This window comes from Rhinoderma darwinii, chromosome 2 (genome assembly GCF_050947455.1).
Source record: "Rhinoderma darwinii isolate aRhiDar2 chromosome 2, aRhiDar2.hap1, whole genome shotgun sequence".
NCBI classification, from domain to species: Eukaryota; Metazoa; Chordata; class Amphibia; order Anura; family Rhinodermatidae; genus Rhinoderma; species Rhinoderma darwinii.
In genome coordinates this window covers 262,823,624-262,846,426 of record NC_134688.1, presented here as the reverse complement: position 1 = coordinate 262,846,426, position 22,803 = coordinate 262,823,624, and the positions used below count along the sequence as shown (strand labels likewise).

The following is a 22,803-nucleotide window of genomic DNA, read 5'->3' as shown; positions in this document are numbered from 1 at the left end:
TGCAATTATGTTAGCACCGCTGTAAACAGTTTTGCTGTTTAGAGGAGCTATAAAACTGACCTTCCTTTGAGCTAGTTGAGAATCTGGAGCATTACATTTGCGGGTTCGATTAAACTCTCCAAATGGCTAGAAAAAGAGAGCTTTCATGTGAAACTCGACAGTCTATTCTTGTTCTTAGAAATGAAGGCTATTCCATGCGAGAAATTGCCAAGAAACTGAAGATTTCCTACAACAGTGTGTACTACTCCCTTCAGAGGACAGCACAAACAGGCTCTAACCAGAGTAGAAGGAGAAGTGGGAGGCGCCGCTGCACAACTGAGCAACAAGACAAATACATTAGAGTCTCTAGTTTGAGAAATAGACGCCTCTCAGGTCCTCAACTGGCAGCTTCATTAACCCCTTCGCGCTCAGCGACGTAATAATCCGTCGCGCTAACTGTATCATTAGCGCTCAGCGACGGATTATTACGTCGCGGGGATAACGGCCATTTCGGCCGTCCTCCCGACACATGCAGTAGCTGTGACTGCTGCTGTCTCGTACAGCAGCTGTCACAGCTCCTACAGCGGGGACCGATCGCTGTGTCCCCGCTGATTAACCCCTTAAAAGCCGTGTTCAATAGTGATCACGGCTTTTTAGGGGTTAAGCTACAATCACCAGCCTGCTACGCGATAGCGGCTGGCGATGGTGGCTATGGCAACCGGACACCAAACAATGGCGTCCGGCTCTGCCATCGACGGAAGCCTAGTGGGTCCTGATGAAGTCAGGACCCACTATGCTTGCTGTCAGTGAGTAGCTGACAGTTCTAATACACTACACTACGCATGTAGTGCAATGTATTAGAATAGCGATCAGGGCCTCCTGCCCTCAAGTCCCCTAATGGGACAAAGTAATAAAGTTAAAAAAAAGTTAAAAAAAGATGTGTAAAAATAAGAAAATAAAAGTTTTAAAAGTATTAAAAGTAAAAATCCCCCCTTTTCCCTTATCAGTCCTTTATTATTAATAAAAATATATAAACAAACAAATAAACTATACATAATTGGTATCGCCGCGTCCGTAACGGCCTGAACTACAAAATTATTTCGTTATTTATCCCGCGCGGTGAACGCCGTAAAAGAAAATAATAATAAACCGTACCACAATAACAATTGTTTGGTCACTTCACCTCCCAAAAAATTGAATAAAAAGAGATCAAAAAGTCGCATGTACCTAAAAATGGTATTGATCGAAACTACAGTTCGTTACGCAAAAAATAAGTCCTCGCACGGCTTTATTGATGGAAAAATAAAACCGTTATGGCTCTTAGAATAAGGTAACACTAAAAGTGAATGATTTTTTACAAAACGTATTTTATTGTGCAAACGCCATAAGACATAAAAAACTATAAACATCTGACATCGCCGTAATCGTATCGCCCCGCAGAATAAAGTGAATGTGTCATTTATAGCGCACGGTGAACGCTGTAAAAAAATAGAATAAAAAAACAATAGTAGAATTGCTGTTTTTTAGTCACCACGCCACCTAAAAATAGAATAAAAACTGATCAAAAAGCCGCATGCACCCCAAGAAAACTACAATGAATTCCTCAAGGGGTCTAGTTTTCAAAATGGGGTCACTTTTGGGGGGTTTCCACTGTTTTGGCACCACAAGACCTCTTCAAACCGGACATGGTGCCTAATAAAAAGGAGGCCTCAAAATCCCCTAGGTGCTCCTTTGCTTCGGAGGCCGATGCTTCAGTCCATTACCGCACTAGGGCCACATGTGGGATATTTCTCAAAATTGCAGAATCTGGGCAATACGTATTAAGTTGCGTTTCTCTGGTAAAACCTTTTGTGTTATAAAAAAAATGGTATAAACAGGATTTTCTGACAAAAAAATGTTTTTAATTTCACCTCTACTTTGCTCTAAATTCCTGTGAAACACCTAAAGGGTTCATAAACTTTCTAAATGCTGTTGTGAATACTTTGAGGGGTCTAGTTTCTAAAATGGGGTGTTTGATAGGGGTTTCTAATATATAGGTCCATCAAAGCAACTTCAGAACTGAACTGTAGCCTAAAAAAAATAAATAAATCAGGCAATACTTGGCTTCTTACATCATACTGATAATGAGCCGTGCCCACCCCGAGATGACCCCAGTTTTGACCGTTTGTATAAACGGAGACCCCTATTAGACCGTTTCAGTGCCCGGTTTTCCCAAGCATACACCCCCGAGAAGTGTATTTCTATTGATGAGTCCTTGGTGGATTTTAAAGGGAGGGTTCAATTCCGCGAGTACCTGCCGGGTAAGAGGGCAAGGTATGGCGTGAAGATGTATGAGCTGTGCGAGAGTGCATCCGGGTATACCTACAGGTTTAGGATATATGAAGGGAAGGACACCAGTGCTCAGCCCCCAGAATGCCCCCCCCCTTACTGGGAGTTAATGCAAAAATTGTGTGGGATTTGGTGCACCCACTGCTGGACCAGGGTTACCTACTCTACCTGGATAATTTTTATACCAGCGTCCCACTCTTCAACTGCCTCGCTTCCAGTCCTGTGGCATGCGGCACTGCTAGAAGAAATCTGAGAGACCTCCCTAAGACTCTGCAGGGCAAACAAGAAGGGGTGAGCGCAGGGCATATTCTAGCAGCAACATATTGTGTGCCAAGTACAAGGACAAGAGAGATGTCACACCAGTACCCATGTACCTGTACGAGGTACCAGTACAGAGACCCCTAAACCAGTCTGCATCCTGGACTACAATAGGTATATGGGAGGGGTGGACTTGTCAGATCAAGTCCTGAAGCCCTACAGCGCCATGCGGTGTGGTATAAGAAGCTGGCCGGGCACATCATACAGATGGCATTGTACAATGTGTACGTGCTACGTCGATGTACAGGCCAGAGGGGAACTTTCCTGGAATTTCAAGAGGTGATTATCAAGAACCTAATCTTTAGGGACCAGGAACGGGGGGGCACCCAGTACTTCTGGAAGCGAGGCCACACACATCGTACCAGGGCAACACTTTCCAGGAGAAGTTCCCCAAACTGCCAAGAAGGGAAAAAGTCAAAAGAGGTGCAAAGTCTGCTATAAGAGGGGTATAAGGGAGGACACAATATATCAATGTAACGCGTGTCCAGAAAAACCAGAGCTCTGTATAAAAGAGTGTTTTAAAATTTATCATACATCCCTTGTTTTATAATTTACCCCAATTCTACTTACCCTGATGCACTCCGCACAGCTTATCCCCCCTTATCTTTCCCTTCTGAGCCCTGCTGTGTGCCCAAGCAGCTGATAACAGCCACATTGAGGGTATTGCCATACCCGGGAGAACCCACATTACAGTTTATGGGGTGTATCTCTCCGGTCAAAATGCTCACTACACCTCTAGATGAATGCCTTAAGGGTGTAGTTTTTAAAACGGGGTCACTTCTTGCGAGTTTCAACTGTACTGGGGCTTCTGCACACATGACTTTGCACGAGAAAATCCCCAGTAGGCCAAATGGTGGTCCTTTCGTTCTGAGCCCTCCCATGGGCCCAAACGGCAGTTTATCACCACAAATGGGGTATTGCAGCACTCAGAACAAATTGCGCAACAGAATGGGGTATTTTATTTCTTGTGAAAATAAGAAATTTTCAGCCAAAACTACATATTATTGGAAAAAATTAATTTTGTTTTAATTCCAAGCCCAATTCAAATAGGTTCTGTGAAAAAACTATGGGGTCAAAATGGTCACAACACCCATAAATGAATTCCTTGAGGGGTGTAGTTTCCAAAATGGGGTCACTTCTGGTGGGTTTCCATTGCTTTGATACCTCTGGGGCTCTGCAAATGCGACATGGCACCCGAAAACCAAACCAGCAACATCTGTACTCCAACAAACACATAGCGCTCCTTTCCTTCTGAGCCCTCCCATGGGCCCAAACAGCAGTTTATCATCACAAATGGGGTATTGCCGCACTCAGGACAAATTGGGCAACAAAATGTAGTATTTTATTTCTTGTGAAAATAAGAATTTTTGAGCTAAAACGACATATTATTGGAAAAAATATTTTTTTTAATTCCCAGCCCAATTCAAATAAGTTCTGTGAAGAAACTATGGGTTCTAAATGGTCACAACACCCATAAATGAATTCCTTGAGGGGTGTAGTTTCCAAAATGGGGTCAGTTCTGGTGGGTTTCCATTGCTTTGATACCTCTGGGGCTCTGCAAATGCGAGATGGCACCCAAAAACCAAACCAGCAAAATCTGCACTCCAAAGAACACACAGCGCTACTTCACTTCTGAGGCCTCCCATGGGCCCAAACTGCAGTTTATCACCACAAATGGGGTATTGCTGTACTCAGGAGAAATTGGGCAACGAAATGGGGTATTTTGTTCCCTGTGAAAATAAGAAATTTTGATAAAAAATGACATCTTATTGGAAAAAATGTAATTTTTTTTCATTTCACAGCCCAATTCAAATAGGTGCTGTGAAAAAAGTGTGCGGTCAAAATTGTAACAACAACCATATTTGAATTCCTTGAGGGGTGTAGTTTCCAAAATGGGGTCACTTCTGTGGGTTTCCATTGCTTTGATACCTCTGGGGCTCTGCAAATGCAACATGGCACCCGAAAACCAATCCATCAAAATCTGGACTCCAACAAACACATAGCGCTCCTTTCATTCTGAGCCCTCCCATGGGCCCAAACGGCAGTTTATCACCACAAATGGGGTATTGCCGCACTAAGGACAAATTGGGCAACAAAATGGGGTATTTTGTTCCCTGTGAAAATAATAAATTTTGATCACAAATGACATCTTATTGGAAAAAAAGACATTTTTTTAATTTCACAGCCCAATTCAAATAGGTGCTGTTAAAAAACTGTGTGGTCAAAATGGTAACAACAACCATAAATGAATTCCTTGAGGGGTGTAGTTTCCAAAATGGGGTCACTATTGGGGGATTCCTACTGTTTTGGCACCTCAACACCTCTTCAAACCTGGCATGCTGCCTAAAATATATTCTAATAAAAAAGAGGACTCAAAATGCACTAGGTGCTTCTTTGCTTCTAGGGCTTGTGTTTTAGTCCATGAGCGCAGTAGAGCCACATGTGGGACATTTCTAAAAACTGCAGAATCTGGACAATACATATTTAGTAGTGTTTCTCTGGTAAAACCTTCTGTGTTACAGAAAAAAAATGAATAAAATTGAAATTCAGCAAGAAAAATGAAATTTGCAAATTTCACCTCCACTTTGCTTTAATTCTTGTGAAATGCCTGAAGGGTTAAAAAACTTTCTAAATGCTGTTTTGAATACTTTGAGGGGTCTAGTTTTTAAAATGGGGTGTTTTATCAGGGTTTCTAATACATAGGCCCCTCAAAGCCTCTTCAGAACTGAAGAAGTACCTTAAAAAAAAGGATTTTGAAATTTTCTTAAAAATATGAGAAATTGCTGCTAAAGTTCTAAGCCTTGTAACGTCCAAGAAAAATAAAAGAATGTTCAAAAAACGATGCCAATCTAAAGTAGACATATGGGAAATGTGAACTAGTAACTTTTTTTGGGTGGTATAACCGTCTGTTTTACAAGCAGATGCATTTAAATTCGGAAAAATGCTATTTTTTCCAAATTTTCTCTAAATTTTGCAATTTTTCACCAATAAACACTGAATATATCGACCAAATTTTACCACGAACATGAAGCCCAATGTGTCACGAGAAAACAATCTCAGAATCGCTTGGATAGGTTTAACCATTCCGACGTTATTACCACATAAAGTGAAATATGTCAGATTTGAAAAATGGGCTCTGAGCCTTAAGGCCAAAACTAGGCTGCGTCCTTAAGGGGTTAAATAGTACCCGCAAAACGCCAGTGTCAACGTCTACAGTGAAGAGGCGACTCTGGGATGCTGGACTTCAGGGCAGAGTGGCAAAGAAAAAGCCATATCTGAGACTGGCTAATAAAAGGAAAAGATTAATATGGGTAAAAAGCACACAGACATTGGACAGAGGAAGATTGGAAAAAAGTGTTATGGACAGACGAATCGAAGTTTGAGGTGTTTGGATCACACAGAAGAACATTTGTGAGACGCAGAACAACTGAAAAGATGCTGGAAGCGTGCCTGACGCCATCTGTCAAGCATGGTGGAGGTAATGTGATGGTCTGGGGTTGCTTTGGTGCTGGTAAAGTGGGAGATAATAATAATAATAATCTTTATTTATATAGCGCCAACATATTACGCAGCAATTTACAATTTAGAGGGAACATGAAACAAACAATATCAGACATTACATAGTGACAAAGTTCATTTACAATTCAAACCTGTGGAGTGAGGACCCTGCTCGCAAGAGCTTACAATCTATGAGGAAATAAGGGAGACACAAAGTGTAACAGTGTTTGTTCTGTACAATGGTCCGGCCATTTTTATACACATGTGGTGGTAACATAAAGCTGCATGATCCGGTCACCAGCCAGTATCCGTGTATGACGGACATGAAGAGAAGGAGTGTGAGGGAATCTTATTCTGATGACTAATCTAAAAGGAGGGCCATGGAAAGGAGTCAGATTAGGGAATGTTATAGGCCTGTCTGAATAGATGTGTTTTCAGGGCACGTTTAAAACTGTGGATATTGGGAATTAATCGGATTGTCTGGGGTAGCGCATTCCAGAGGGAGATTTGTACAAGGTAAAAGGGATTTTGAATAAGGAAGGCTATCACTCCATTTTGCAACGCCATGCCATACCCTGTGGACAGCGCTTGATTGGAGCCAATTTCATCCTACAACAGGACAATGACCCAAAGCACACCTCCAAATTATGCAAGAACTATTTAGGGAAGAAGCAGGCAGCTGGTATTCTATCTGTAATGGAGTGGCCAGCGCAGTCACCAGATCTCAACCCCATAGAGCTGTTGTGGGAGCAACTTGACCGTATGGTACGCAAGAAGTGCCCATCAAGCCAATCCAACTTGTGGGAGGGGCTTCTGAAAGCATGGGGTGAAATTTCTCCCGATTACCTCAGCAAATTAACAGCTAGAATGCCAAAGGTGTAATTGCTGCAAATGGAGCATTCTTTGATGAAAGCAAAGTTTGAAGGAGAAAATTATTATTTCAAATAAAAATCATTATTTCTAACCTTGTCAATGTCTTGACTATATTTTCTAGTCAATTTGCAACTCATTTGATAAATATAAGTGTGAGTTTTCATGGAAAACACAAAATTGTCTGGGTGACCCCAAACTTTTGAACGGTAGTGTACGTTCCGTCCTTTACGGACGTAACATGCTCGTGTGAATCCAGCCTAACTGATACGGACACGGACACCATGGTTATCCATATTGAAAAGCATGGTAGTGGCCATGTAATACACATCAAAATTACACCTTTGTACAAAAGCCCATTTGTGTACCAGTTCTTATTATAATTATTGTTTTGGTCTCTTTTAGATTGTTTTCCTAAGCTGCTTCACTAATCTTATGTGTAAACTGTAAAATAGTGTTTAACCCCTTAGTGACCAGCCCATTTTAGGCCCTAATGACCAAGCTATTTTATTCGTTTTTCTATAGTCGTATTCAAAGAGCTATGGCTTTTTTATTTTTTCGTCTACATAGCTGTATGAGGACTTGTTTTTTGCGGGATTAGTTGTGCTTTTTAATGGCACCATTTTTGGGTACATATAATTTTTATATTAACTTTTATTAACCTTTTTGGGGGGGATTATAAAAAAAAACTGAAATTCCGCCATTGTTCTATGCGTTTTTAAATTGACGCCGTTCACTATGCGACGTAAATAACATGTTACCTTTATTCTATGGGTCAGTACGATTACGGCGATACCACATATGTAGAGGTTTTTTTATGTTTTACGACTTTTGCACAATAAAAACACTTTTGAACTAAAATTATTTGCTTTTGCATCGTCGCTTTCCAAGAGCCGTAATTTTTTTATTTTTCCATCAATGTAGTGATTTTTTGGGCTTGTTTTCTGCGGGACAAGACGTAGTTTTGAATGGTACTGTTTTGGGGTGCATGGGACTTATTGATTCATTTTTATTATGACTTTTTTGGGGGGCAATGGAAAAAAATTGCAATTTCGCCATGGTTTTTTGAATTTTTTTTTACGGTGTTCACTTTGCGGTTTAAATTACCTATTAACTTTATTAATGGAGTCATTACGGTCGCGGCGATACCACATATGTGTACTTTTTTTTTTTTTTTACACTTTTACTAAATAAAACAACTTTTTATGGAAAAAAATGTTTTTTTGTTTTTTTTTACTGTACTTTTTATTAATAATATTTATTTCACTTTGATGACTGATTTTATTAGTCCCACTAGGGGACTTTACTGTGCGATATTCCGATCGCTGCTATAATGCTCTGGTATACTTCGTATACCAGAGCATTATTGCCTGTCAGTGTAAATCTGACAGGCAATCTGTTAGGACGTGCCTCCGGCGCGTCCTAACAGGAATATGTCCAGGGCAGACCCGGGGGCTTTTATCAAGCCCCCGGCTGCCATGACACCCCATCGGAGACCCGCGATTTCATTCGCGGGTCGCCGATGGGTGACAGAGGGAGCGCACTCCCTCTGTAAACAAAGTTAAATGCCGCGGTCGCTATTGACGGCGGCATTTAACGGGTCCCGGCTCCTGCCTGCAGATGTTGCAAATCTTGTGGCAGAAAAGCTGTGATTCCGTGGCAAAAATCGCAACTCTAATAAATCTTATAATCACCCATAATTCTGTGCTTTTTTGTCCAGGCCGGCCCACTGGGATGACCTCTCATCCCATGTGACTGCTGCAGCCAATCACAGGCGGCAGCGGCCACATGGGATGAAACATCATCCCAGGAGGCAGGGCTGCAGGACGGCAGAGGAACGTGTTGCCATGGCTACGTAAGTATAAAGCTTTTTATTTTATATGCTGTTTCCTGCAGCGGTCATTCTGGCCGAAAAACTTCACCTCAATTTGTTGCGGTTTTTTAGCCTCAATTCCCTGCAGCCTCCAGGGCGGATACGCTGTGCACCTTTACACAGCGTATCCACCCTGTGTGAATGTAGCCTTATAGTCAAACTTTTAGGACATTAAACCACCGGCATGTTGTTATACTGCTGGGGCATAGCGTCCTGAACATGAACATCTCTCAAAACTGTTTTAGCATGTTGTCTAAAAAGAAGTTATAATACAACGTGCGCATGTAAATTTCCAGAGAACAGTTCTAAGATGATTCCAACTGTATCCTTCACATGCTCAGTGCTCAGGTGAAGCCGAGGCCGGTTTACCTGGACTCATCTCAGAAATCTTCTATGGTAATTTACTGTAACGTCTATGGCTGGGGGTCGTCGTTCAGACTTACCCCTTGACGGCCCCGGCCATGGACATCTCTCTTCACGGCGTCAGTTCCCTCCAGGCACTCACTTCCGGGTCCTCGGACTGATTCCCGCAGGGCGCGCGCGCCCGAGCGTGCACGGCCTTAAAGGGCCAGTAAGCGTCCAGCTGTAGGGCCAGTAAGCGTCCAGCTGTCATCCATCAATTATAACCCCAAATGGCTGCTGGGCTATAAAAAGGGGCTCTTCCCACTGGTTCCTTGTCTGAGCGTTGTTGTATACCTAAGTTTGTCTTGCAAATGGTCTCCCAGTGTTTTCCAGTTCCCAGTGTTACCCGTTCCTGCTGCCTGTACCCTGTATCCCGTGCTATCGTATCTACCTGCTGAGAAAGTCAAGTCGTGCCTTACACTGCATCCACGGTGCCACCTGCTGTGAAAGTCAAGTCCTGCTTCCGCTACTGTCTACATTGCCTCAGGTACCCGTTCTGAAACTATAGACATTGTTTTGTACCTTGTTGGCCAGCTGCTAACCCGCTACGTGGTACGGCCCAGTGGGTCCACACCCCCCGCCGTGACATTTAAATTATTATAACAACTTCTTTTTAGACAAAATGCTAAAACTGACAGTTTTGAGAGAGGCATGTTTAGGATGCTAAACCCAGCTGTATAACAACATCTGCTGGTGATTTAGTGCCCTAAAATCTGGTGACATGTTCCCTTTAAAGAAAAGATTTCACCTGCCCATACATGTGCAGCTGAGTGCAGCATGTAATTGGTTTAGCGTCCATGGCCGCGGGCCGTTGGGTTTACTCACCTCCCGACGCCCGCAGCCATGGATCCGTGAGCGCTGGTCCCCATCTCCTTCCTAGGAGACGCCAGCGCTCACTTCAGCTCCGTTCTGCTGTGTCCCGTAGGGTGAGTGCGCTTGTGCCCGGTTTTAAAGGGCCAGCGCGCACACAAAGGAAATCGTCATCATCATCAACTGCCATGATTTCCTGGTCTATAAGAAGGCCCCAGGCCTTCTGATCCTTGCCTGAGCGTTTTTAGTTTAGCCCAGTCTGTCTCGCAAATGGTCCCTTAGTGTTGTTACCCGTGCCCTGTTACCCGTTCCTGTATTCCGTATTGTTCTTGTTCCTGTGCCTACCAGTGTTGGAGTCGTGTCTACTGCACCTGCTGTTGTTTGCCACGTCCAGTGTCGTTTGCCACATGCAGTGTCTTCTGCCACGTCCAGTGTCTTCTGCCACGTCCAGTGTCGTTTGCCACATCCAGTGTCTTCTGCCACGTCCAGTGTCTTCTGCCACGTCCAGTGTCTTCTGCCACGTCCAGTGTCTTCTGCTACATCGGATACCGCCCGCCATGAGAGACATTTATGACATTTCCACAGGATATGTCATAAATGTCAGATAGATGCGAGACCCACCTCTAGGACCAGCACCTATCTCTAGAACGGGGCCCCCTAAACCCCGTTCTATCTTTGTCTGCTCTCGCTCGCTGCCTCCCGGCCACTTCCTGGTTATATGGTCTGGAATTCCGAAACCAAACTACGCTAGTGAATGGCAGTTACAGAATCAGCATAGCATGCAAGCTACACTGTTTCCGTAACTACCATTCAGTTCTATGGGACTTACGGAAACAGCGTAGCTCAGTTCAGTTTTCTTACTGCCGACCATATAACCTTTTTCATGGTCAGAATTCACCTTGTTCAGCCGCAACACAGAGCGGCTGAGAGGGGTTTAGGGGGATATCCTGTGGATATGTCATAAATGTCTCTGATGGTAAAAGCCCTTTAAGTCATATTCCAAGAAATTTCCAATTCTCTTTAAACCTTTTGATGAAATTTTTAGAAAATAATAATTGTAATAAAAAACATAGCTACTAGCAGGATCCATAAATAGTTAAACATGGTAGTTTTTCAACTGTTCTTGCTTTCAAAGATGTTCTGAAAACTCAGTTGCTGACAATGTGTGACACCCGGATAGTTCCACGGTTTTCAAGAGATAAGACCTTTGGTTAACACCCATCAGCGTCAGCCTTCTCGTGTGTTCTTGCTTAGGAAAAAAATATATATTTTTTTTCTTTTAACATTTAAAAATGGCACCAAGGTACTCGACTAGCTTGAGAGGTCGTCTGCCATGGGTACTTCTTCTTTTACAGACAGTTTTTATACTTGTTTTTAAAGCCTTTTTCCCTTATGGATACAAATTGGAGAAAAGTCTAAATGGGTATCCAGGTAAGAATTTATTTCTGTTTAAATGTGTAAACTTTATTTTACATAGCTATCAATAGATTTGGTCACTTGATAGATCATTTAGACCTTAGTATATATATATATATATATATATATATATATATATATATATATATATACATATATATATAGAGTGAATTATTTTGTTAAGTTATTTCAATGTTTTTCTGTTAAATTTGACCATAAAGCAGAAAACGCAAATATTATATCCTGCTATAAATATGCTTGGAGATTGGGCAGTTATTACATAGTGTACATTTAGTTAGAGGGTCTATTTAACTGAATACTCAATTTGTTCCAAATTTGTAACAGTTTTGTAATATATAAAACTTATATAAGCATATATAAGTAAATAAAAGCATATACAAAATTTAAGAGTACATTTTATGCTCAGTAACTTATTGATTCTGTACCAAATGTGGTGTCAGGACACTAGTATTCAAATGTTTTTGCTTAGTACAAGAACAAGAGTGCGGCATTTACAATACATATCTAAACACAAGTATAAGGGGGGGAATTTATTAAGACTGGTGTTCCATACTCCAGTTTAATTCTTAAAAACGATGGAGTAGGAATGGCCCAAATTTATTAATTTAAGATCACACAGTCTTGTCCTTGTCTGCCGAGAGCTGAGGAGTGAGTGAGAGCGTGCTCGCGCATGCGCGCAAAGCTCCGAGCTACACGTGTGCACGCACACGCTCTCCTCTCTCCATCTATTGCTGTGGCACTGTCCGTAGCTGATTGCACAGTGTCACAGCGATGTTACATGCCCCCTTGCCATTATACGCTCCATTGACGGTTCAGGGGGTTATTTAAATATCGGGCACCAAATATAACGGCACCGATACCTAAATAACGGAGGTGGGTAGGATTTTTTTTTAAAGTGCCCCAAGGTGTGTGCAGCCCTGCCTATTACATGCTGCATTCAGCTGCCCATATATGGGCAGGTGAAAGGTTCTCTTTAACCCCTTCCCGACATTTGTCGTAAGTATAGGTCATGGAAAGCCAGTGCTTCCCGCAAAATGTTGTATACTTACGATAAATGCATGGCACCGGCTCAGAAGCTGAGTTGGTGCCATCATCCCCGGATGTCAGCTGTATCTTACAGCTGACATCCTGCTGTAATGGCGGGGACCGAAGTTAGCTTCGATCCCCGGCATTAACCCCTTAAATGCAGCCGTCAAAAGAAATGACTGCATTTAAGGTGTTTGCATCTCATCGACACCCCAGCAATGAAATCGCCGGGGTGTCGGTGGCTGCAATGGCAACCGGAGACCTAATACTGGCCTCCCAGTGTGCCTAGCACCGAAAAATGTCAGCCTCCGCCCGGAGGCGGGGCCTGAAAGCCGGCTTGCAGTCAGTAAAACACAATCGCCCTTTTTCCCTTATTAAGTCCTTTATTATTGAAAAAAATAAATAAACCATACATATTTGGTATCGCCGCAGCCATAATGGCCTAAACGATAAAAATCTTATGTGATTTATTCCACGCAGTGAACAGCGTAAAAAAAAACGTAAAATACAATGCCAGAATTTCTGTTTTTTGATCACATTGCCCTACAAAAATTGAAATAAAAAGTGATCAAAAAGTCGCATGTATCCAAATATGGTACCTATAAAAACTATAGTTCGTCTCTCAAAAAAAAAGCCCCCATACAGCTCCGTCGACTAAAAAAATTTAATGTTATGGTTCTCATAACATGGCAACTGAAAAAATACATTACTTTTACAAAAGTAATTTTATTGTGCAAAATGTTGTAAAACATAAAAAAGTTCTATAAATCAGGTATCGCCGGAATCGTACTGGTCCTGCAGAATAATGTTAATATGTAATTTATAACGCATGATGAACGCTGTATAAAAAAAAACGAAAAAAATCTATGCCACAATTGCTGTTTTTTAGTCACCTTGCATCCCAAAAAATAGGATAAAAAGTGATCAAAAAGTCGCATGTACCCCAAAATAGTGCCAATAATAACTACAGCTCGTCCCGCAAAAAAACAGCCCTCATACCACTACGTCTATGAAAAAATAAAATGAGTTAAGGCTCCAATGAGTCAGGAAATAAAAAAAAAAATTGTGCAGATCAGAGGAGAACATTTCGTCTGTTTCAAGAGCCGATTTATCGGGACCCTAAAATTATGGAATCAGGAAGGGGAGGGCCCAAACATATCTGCTGGAAGCGAGGGTGCCCATATTATACCAGGACAACACTTCCTAGCAAAATTCCCCAAACTGCAAAGGTGCGGAGTGTGGACCAAAAGGGGGATAAGTAAAGACACCATTTATCAGTGCGACACCAGCCTGTGCAGAAAGGATTCTTCACAGCGTAAGGGCGGGTTCACACATGGCGGAATTTCACTTAAATTCCGCTGCGGACACTCCGCAGCGTTAATCCGCAGCGGAGCCGTTTCTCCATTGACTTTCACTTTAATTTATCAGTGTTCGTTGACACGATGCGTACAATTCCGCTGCGGAGCATAGGCTGCGGAGCGGAATTTGGTGTCCGCAGCATGCTCTGTCTGTTGCGGAGCAGTGGCGGACTCATGGCGGAATTTCTCCATTGACTTCAATGGAGATTCAAAGTTCCGCAATGAAGTCCGCAGCTGTCATGCACATGTCATGTGTGGTGCGGATGCGTCTTGCTTTTTTAACTTGACATTTCTTCATTCTGGCTGGACCTATGTATTTCTAGGTCTACAGCCAGACTGAGGAAGTCAATGGGGCTCCCGTAATGACGGGAGCGTTGCTAGGAGACGTCAGTAAATAGTCACTGTCCAGGGTGCTGAAAGAGTTAAGCGATCGGCAGTAACTGTTTCTGCACCCGGGACAGTGACTACCGATCCCAATATACATGTATCTGTAAAAAAAAATGTACTTACCGAGAACTCCCTGTTTCTGTCTCCAGTCCGGCCTCCCAGGATGACGTTTCAGTGTAAGTGACGGCTGCAGCCAATCACAGGCCAAGCACAGGCTGCAGCGGTCACATGGACTGGCGCGTCATCCAGGGAGGTCGGGCTGGATGCCGAAGGAGGGACGCGTCATAAAGACAACGGGCGGTAAGTATGAATTTCTTTTACTTTCACTAGGGAAAGTGCTGTCCCTTCTCTCTATCCTGCACTGATAGGGAGAAGGGAAGCACTTTTCCCGCAGTCCGCAGCAGCTAGTCCGCATCAATTTTCTGCACATTTTGTGCAGATCCGCAGCCGTAATCCGCAACCCGGATTAGGTGCGGCATCGATGCGGACAGTTGCGGAGGAATTCCGCCATGTGTGGTCATGCCCTTACACTCATCTATGGATTATTTTATTGTTTACCCCATTATTATAACACCTGATTATGCCCCTGATGTACTCTGCCCAGCTCACATATGCCCCACATTATAAACTGAAATACCAGTAATACTCAAACAAAACTATTACCAAGCAAAATCTACGCTTCAAAAGCCAAATTCACTCCCACCCATCTGAGCCCTACAGTGTGCCCACACAGCAGTTTACTTCCACATATATGGCACTGCCATAACTGGGAGAACCCTTTTAACTATTTTTGGGGTGTGTTTCTCCAGTGGCATAAGCTGGGCATGACATATTTGCCACTGAATTGGCATATCTGGGGAAAAATTTTCATTTTTACTTTGCACCATCCGCAGTGCATTCATTTATGGAAAAGACCTGTGGGGTGAAAATGCTCACTATAGCCCTTAATAAATGCCTTGAGAGGTGTAATTTCTAAAATGGGGTCACTTCTCAGGGGTTTCTTTTATTACTTCACATCAGAGCCCTGCAATTGTGAACCAATACTTTATATGTCGCCAAATTAGGCCTCAATTTCGCATGGTACTCTTTCTCTCCTGAGCCCTGTCCAATGTCCAGGCAAAAGATTAGTGCCCCATGTAGGGTGATTCTAAAACCGGGAAACACAGCATAATAATTAGAGAGCTGTCTTGTTATGGTGGCACAAGCTGGGCAACACATATTGGCATATCTATGGGAAAAAAATCACATTTTCACTCTGCAATATCAAGAGCACACTAATTTCTGCAAAACACCTGCGGGGTTAACATGCTCACTACACCCCTAGGTGAATACCTTGAGGGGTGTAGTTTCCAAAATGGGGTCACTCCTGGGGGTTTACACTGTTTTGGTCCCACAGGGGTTTTGCAAATGCAACATAGCGAACAGAAACCAATCCAGCAAAATCTGCACTCCAAAAGCAAATGGCACTCCTTCCCTTCTGAGCCCTGCCGTGTGCCCAAAAATTAGTTTATGACCACATATGGGGTATTGCCGTACTCGGGAAAAATAGCTTTACAAATTTTGGGGTTCCTTTTTTCCTTTATTTGTTGAGAAAATGAAACATTTTGCGCTAAAGCTACATCTTATTGGAAAAAATTAACTTTTTATTTTCACTGCCCAATTCAAATAAAATCTATGAAACACCTATGGGGTCAAAATGCTCACTACACCCCTAGATTAATTCCTCAAGGGGTGTAGCATCCCAAATGGAGTCCCTTTTAGGTAGTTTCCGCTGTACTGGTACCTTAGGGGCTTTGTAAAAGCGACATGGTGTCAAGAAACCAATCCAGCAAAATCTGTGCTCCAAAAGCCAAATGGCACTCCTTCTCTTCTGATCCTTGCCGTGTGCCCAAACAGCAGTTTATGACCACATATGGGGTATTTCCATACTCCAGAGAAGTTGCTTTACAAATGTTGGGGTTCTTTTTTTCCTGTATTTGTTGAGAAAATGAAAAATTTTGAGCTAAAGCTACGTCTTGTTGAAGAAAAAGGATTGTTTTTATTTTCACTGCCCAATTCTAATAAATTCTATGAAACACCTGTGGGGTCAAAATGCTCTTTACACCCCTAGATGAATTCCTCAAGGGGTGTAGTTTCCTAAGTTGAGTCACATTTTGGCGTTTTCACTGTTTTGGCCCCTCAGGGGCTTTGCAAATGCAACATGGCCTTCGCAAACCATACCTGCTAAATTTGAGCTCCAAAAGCCAAATGGCGCTCTTTCCCTTCTAAGCCCTGCCGTGTGTCCAAACAGCCGTTTATTACCACATGTGGGGTACTGTTTTACCCTGGAGAAATTGCTTTACAAATATTGCAGTGCTTTTTCTCCTTTAGTCCTTGTGGAAATGAGAAAAAATTTGCTAAATCTACATATGCAGATTTCCATTTTCACGGCCTACTTCCAATAATTTCTGCATTAAACCTGTAGGGTCAAAATGCTCACTATACCCCTATATAATTTCTTTAAGGGGTGTAGTTTCCCAAATGTGGTCACTTTTTGGAGATTTCCACTGTTTTGGCACCGCAAGAGCTCTTCAGACCCGACATGCTGCCTAAAATATATTCTAATAAAAAGGAGGCCCAAAATCCCCTAGGTACTCCTTTGCTTCTGAGGCCAGTGCTTCAGTCCAGTAGCACACTAGGTCCACATGTGGGATATTTCCTAAAACTGCAGGACCTGGGCAATAAATATTGAGTTGTGTTCAGGGGCGTAGCTAAAGGCTCATGGGCCCCGATGCAAAAGTTCTTATTGGGCCCCCCCCGCAAACTTCTCATGGCCAACGGTTCGCTGGGTCTCCTAAGTGACACAACAATGCAGCACTAGCAGCCAGGGGCGTCACTAAGGGCTTAAAATGTCAGGGGAAATAGCCCCAATACATATGTGTCCGCCCAAAAAAAATGTGTGTATAGGAGACAGCATAGCATATCTATAGCACTACGACCCTATAAACTATGGATAGGATTAGATACATTGGCTCAGCAGACAGTATCACACATGATAGGATTAGATACAGTGGCTGAGCAGACAGTATCACACATGATAGGATTAGATACAGTGGCTGAGTAGACAGTATCACACATGATAGGATTAGATGCAGTGGCCCAGCAGACAGTATCACACATGATAGGATTAGATACAATGACTCAGCAGACAGTATCACACATGATAGGATTAGAGATAGCGCCCAGCATACAGTATCACACGATAGGATTAGATACGGTGGCTCAGCAGACAGTATCACACATGATAGGATTAGATACAGTGGGTCAGCAGACAGTATCACACATGATTGGATTAGATATAGGGCCCAGCAGACAGTATCACACATGATCGGATTAGATACAGGACTCAGCTCGCTGACATTGCGGCTTCAGCGCTGGATCCAGGAAAGGTAAGAATAATAATTTTGCTTCTTTATGTGTTACTAATTATTTTTGTGTGTTTGTGTTTTTTTACAGGTTCGGTTGTTGGACTTCAGATACAAGGACTTCAATGACGGCATTTTTTTTATTCTCAATAAAATGGTTAATGAGGGTTGTGTGTGTTTTTTTATTTAAATAAAATATTTTTTCTATGTGCTTGTATCTTTTTAAACTTTATTATCACCGCCTTAGTAATGGCCGCTGGCTGATTGACAACCTCCATTACTAGCCGGTGCAAAGGCCAACACTAACCCCCATTATTACCCCGGTACTCACCGCCACCAGGGGTTCTGGGAAGAGCCGGGTATCTGTAGTGACGGGCAGGCACCGGGGCGGCCGCCGGCTGGTAGTATTAGGCTGGGGAAGGCCAAAAACAGTGGCACCTACCACCCTGGTAATGCTGCCTGCTGCTGCTGTGTTGTATCTGGCTGGTTATGAAAATGGGGGGGGGGGGGGGCCCGACATCGTTCCTTCCAAATTTTTTTATTTTTTTTAAATGACGTGGGGTCCCCCCCATTTTTCTTTAACCAGCCAGATACAATAAAGCAGCAGCAGCCTAGCATCACCAGGGTGGGAAGGGCCACTGTTTTTGGCCTTTCCCCTCCTGATAATACCAGCCTAGTGGCCGACCATCACTACAGATGGTCAAGTACTGGATGGTACCCGGCTCTTACCAGCACCCTTGGTGGCGGTGGGTACCGGGGTAATAAAGGGGGTTAGTGTTAGCCTCTGCACCGGCAAACACTAAGCCCCGCCTTAGCAATGCATGCTGTCAATCAGCCGGCGGCCATTACTAAGGCGGTAGTAAAATAGTTTAAAAAAAACCACAAAGACATAGAAAAAATATTTTTTTCAAATAAAAAAAACCCACACAACCCTCATTAACCATTTTATTGATAATAAAAAAAAAGCCATCATCGAAGTAGTCCTGGAATCCGACGTAGTCCAACGACCGAACCTGTAAGAAAACACACAAAAAAAACAATTAGTAACACATGTGTTAGGCTTAGATACAGGGCCCATGTGTGATACTGTCTGTGGGACCCTGTATCTAAGCCTACCACAACGTAGGCTTAGATACAGGGACCAGCAGACAGTAATCTAATACAGTATAAGATTATCCTGTATCTAAACCTACAGTGTGGTAGGCTTATATACAGGGCCCATCAGACAGGAACACACATGGGCCATGTATCTAAGCCTACCATGTGATTGGCTTAGATACAGGGCCCAGCAGACAGGATCACACAATCTGTGATCCTGTCTCATGGGCTCTCTAAGCCTGCTACATCGTAGGCTTAAAGGGGTTGTGCAGTCCCTAAACATTGATGGCCTATCCTCAGGATAGGCCATCAATAGCTGATGTGTCGGGGTCCGTCTCCCGGGACCCGCCAATCAGCTGTTTTGAAGGGGCCGCAGCATTCGTACGAGAGCTGCTTCCCCTTCATTTCCCTTACTCGCTCACACTGTGAATCGCCGAAACACTGATTCATAGTTTGACCGGAATGAAGGGGAAGCAGCTCTCGTACGAGTGCTGCGGCCCCTTCAAAACAGCTGATTGGTGGGTCCCGTGAGTCGGACCCCGCCAGTCAGGGCTACTAATCTTATCTTCCTCTTCAGCCGCGGCGGAAGTTCTGTCCTCTCGATGTTGTGCGCGGCGCATAGCGCTGTGACGTCATGCGCTGCGCACAGCGCTTGACGTCAGGACCTCCGCTGCGATCCGGAACCAGGAAGGTAAGTACAGTCTGTTACTATAGTAACAGGGGCCCGCGGCCCGAGTTACTATAGTTACTTTTTATTGATGGGGGGCTGTGGGCCCCCTGTTTTCGGGGCCCGGTCGCAATTGCGACTGCTACGACCCCTATAGCTACGTCAGTGGTTGCGTTTCTCTGGTAAAACTTTGTGTTACAAAAAAATTGATTAAAAATGAATTTCTGCAACAACAAAAAATGAAATTTGTACATTTCACCTCTACTTTGGTTTAATTCCCGTGAAACATCTAAGGGGTTAATAAACTTTCTAAATGCTGTTTTGAATACTTTGAGGGGTTTCTAATATAAAAGACCCTAAAAGCCACTCCACAACTAAACTGGACCCTGCAAAAATAGCCTTTTGAAATTTTCTTGAAAGTGTGAGAAATTGCTGCTAAAGTTCTAAGCCTTGTAACGTCCTAGAAAAATAAAAGGATGTTCAAAAAACTATGTCAATCGAAAGTAAACATATGGGGATGTTAATTAGCGACTATTTTGTGTGGTATAATTGCCTGTCTTACAAGCAGATACATTTAAATTGAGAAAAATGCTAATTTTTGCAATTTTTTGCTAAATTTTGGTGTGTTTCACAATTAAATATTGAATGTATCTAGCAAATTTTGCCAGTAACATAAACTCCAATGTGTCACGAGAAAACAGTCTCAGAACCGCTTGGATAGGTAAAAGCATATCGAAGTTATTACCACATAAAGTGAAACATGTCAGATTTGAAAAATGAGGCTCTGTCAGGAAGGTCAAAAGTGGCCAAAGAGGGAAGGGGTTAAGGTTATGTCCAAATGTAGAAGACTTTTTTGGGCACAACACACTGGAAAATCTGCGTGTGTTAGGATATGTTCACACGGCTTATTTTCGGCCGTTTTTCTGGCCGTAAACGCCCGAAAAATGGCCAAAAAATTGGAAGCAGAACACCTCCAAACATCTGCCCATTGATTTCAATGGGAAAAACGGCGTTCTGTTCCTACGGGCCGTTTTTTTTACGCGCCCGTTTTGAAAAACGGGTGCGTAAAAAAACGGCAGCGAAAAAGAAGTGCATGTCACTGCTTGGGACATTTTTGGAGCCGTTTTTCATAGACTATTGAAAACAGCTCCAAAAACGTCCATAAAAAACGCAGCGAAAAACGCAGCGAAAAATGCGATTGGCTTAAAAAAGTCTGAAAATCAGGAGCTGTTTTCCCTTGAAAACAGCTCCATATTTTCAGACGTTTTTGAGTTTGCGTGTGAACATACCCTTATGTCTTTATCTTGCTGTGGATTTCACCCTATTAGGGCATGGCCAGACATGGCGGATCTGCTCTGGAATTCCGCTGCGGACTGTCCAGTTTCTCCATTGCTTTCCACAGCTTTTTAGTTAGGTTCGTGCACACGTTGCGGGAAAACTCCGCTGCGGACCAGAGGCTGCGGTGTGGAATTTGGTGTCCGCAGCATACACTGGCTGTTGCGGATGTGTAGTGGACTTGTTGCGGACTCATTACAGATTTTCTCCATTGACTTCAATGGAGAGTCAAAATTCCGCAATGAAGTACGCAGATGTTATGTGTGTTGCGTAGCGTATTGGTTCTTCATTCTGGCTTGACCTATGTATTTCTAGGTCTACAGCCAGACTGAGGCCCCATGCACACTAACGTAAAAACGGCCGTAATCACGGACCGTTATTACGGCACGGGCAGGCCCATAGAAGTCAATGGGGCTCCCGTAATTACGGGTGACTGCGTGTGTGCACCCGTAATTACGGAAGCGTTGCTAGGCGACGTCAGGAGATAGTCACTGTCCAGGGTGCTGAAAGAGTTAAGTGATCGGCAGTAACTGTTTCAGCACCCTGGACAGTGACTTCCGATCACAATATAGATCAAGGTGTAAAAAAAATAGAAGATCCTACTTACCGAGAACTCCCTGCTTCTTCCTCCAGTCTGCCCTCCCGGGATGACGTTTCAGTCCAAGTGACGGCTGCAGCCAATCACAGGCTGCAGCGGTCACATGGACTGCCGCGTCATCCAGGGAGGTCGGGCTGGATGTCGAAAGAGGGACGCGTCACCAAGACAACGGCCGTGTAAGTATGAATTTCTTTTACTTTTACATGGGAAAGGGCTGTCCCTTCTCTCTATCCTGCACTGATAGAGAGAAGGGAAGCACTCTTCACCTGAATACGCAACAGCTAGTCCGCATCAATTTAATGCCCATTTTAGGCAAAGCCGCAACAGAATCTGCAACGCAAATTATGTGCGGCATTGATGCGGACAGTGGCCGGAAGAAATACGCCACATCTGGTCATACCCTTAGGCTATATTCCCACAGGGCGTATCTGCCCTGTGTGCTGCAGGGATTTCTGTCTGAAAAACTGCATCAAATTGTGGTGCAGTCTTCTGGTCCGCTTTATTGACAACTTAAGGGTCAATGCTGTTGAAATTAAAATTATGTTGTAAGTAACCTTTAAAGATATGAGGTTTTTGTCAGCAGATCTCAACAGTTATCTTATATCTGTGAAGACAAACTAGTTGTTCTCTGATGTTTCTCATCAGGGGAAACGGTATACAAACAAGTTGGATTTAAACATTTGATCATGTTTTTCCTGAGATAAACTGGTCAGAAGTGTAGCAGACACTTTTCTCCCCCTCTCCAAAGAAATATAATAATCGGGGAGAAGAGCAATTTAGCAAACGACTATGTTATAGCAAGACAAGTCTCTTTGCTATACAGTGTATTACAGGTCCATGCCTCCTTTCCGTAATAATTAGTGCTGGACACCATGCTGCGCACCATATTCTCCCCTAGAAGCAACGCTTGCTCCATACAGCTGAAGTTAATGTTTCCTAGGCATTGAGCGAAGAAAGGAACTGTTACACATACACAATTTGTGGTGCTGGCTATGCTTTTCGGTACCATAAAAAAATGGTATCTAGACAAATCTGTCAAATGTATGCTGAAAGAACACTTCTTAACATTTTCCGCATAAAGACCTATGGGAATCTTACAGCCAAGGCAGTGTTTTCCCATGGTTGGTATTATGTGAAAGAGTGCTTGCTCATCAAGGTCACTGCCAGATTATAGTTAGGTCTCTTGCACACGACTGTTGTGCTGCTCGTGCCGTTTTTGACGGTATCCGAGTGGCACCCGATCGTCTTCACGGACCCATTCACTTTAGCGGTCCGTGTCTCCGATCCGAGAAAAAATAGAACATGTCCTATCTTTCCTCGGATCACTGATGGGACTCAGACGGCACACACGGTCGTGTGCATGAGGCGTTAAGGTAGTGGGAACTGGTGCAGTAGTCTTCAGTCAACATTCATGC

At 43.3% G+C, this 22,803-nt stretch overlaps 1 protein-coding gene and 1 long non-coding RNA gene across 2 annotated transcripts in view; one reads left to right on the top strand and one right to left on the bottom strand.

Moving 5' to 3' along the window:
* Window positions 1-22,803, bottom strand: part of LOC142742953 (uncharacterized) — a 112,958-nt gene that overhangs the window by 39,557 nt on the left and 50,598 nt on the right. The window lies entirely within an intron of this gene.
* Window positions 11,371-22,803, top strand: part of LOC142742952 (RH-like protein) — a 59,851-nt gene continuing 48,418 nt past the window's right edge. Inside the window, exon 1 of the mRNA XM_075853228.1 lies at window positions 11,371-11,509. Coding sequence (XP_075709343.1) covers window positions 11,371-11,509 — 139 coding nt within the window. The remainder of the gene's footprint in view (window positions 11,510-22,803) is intronic.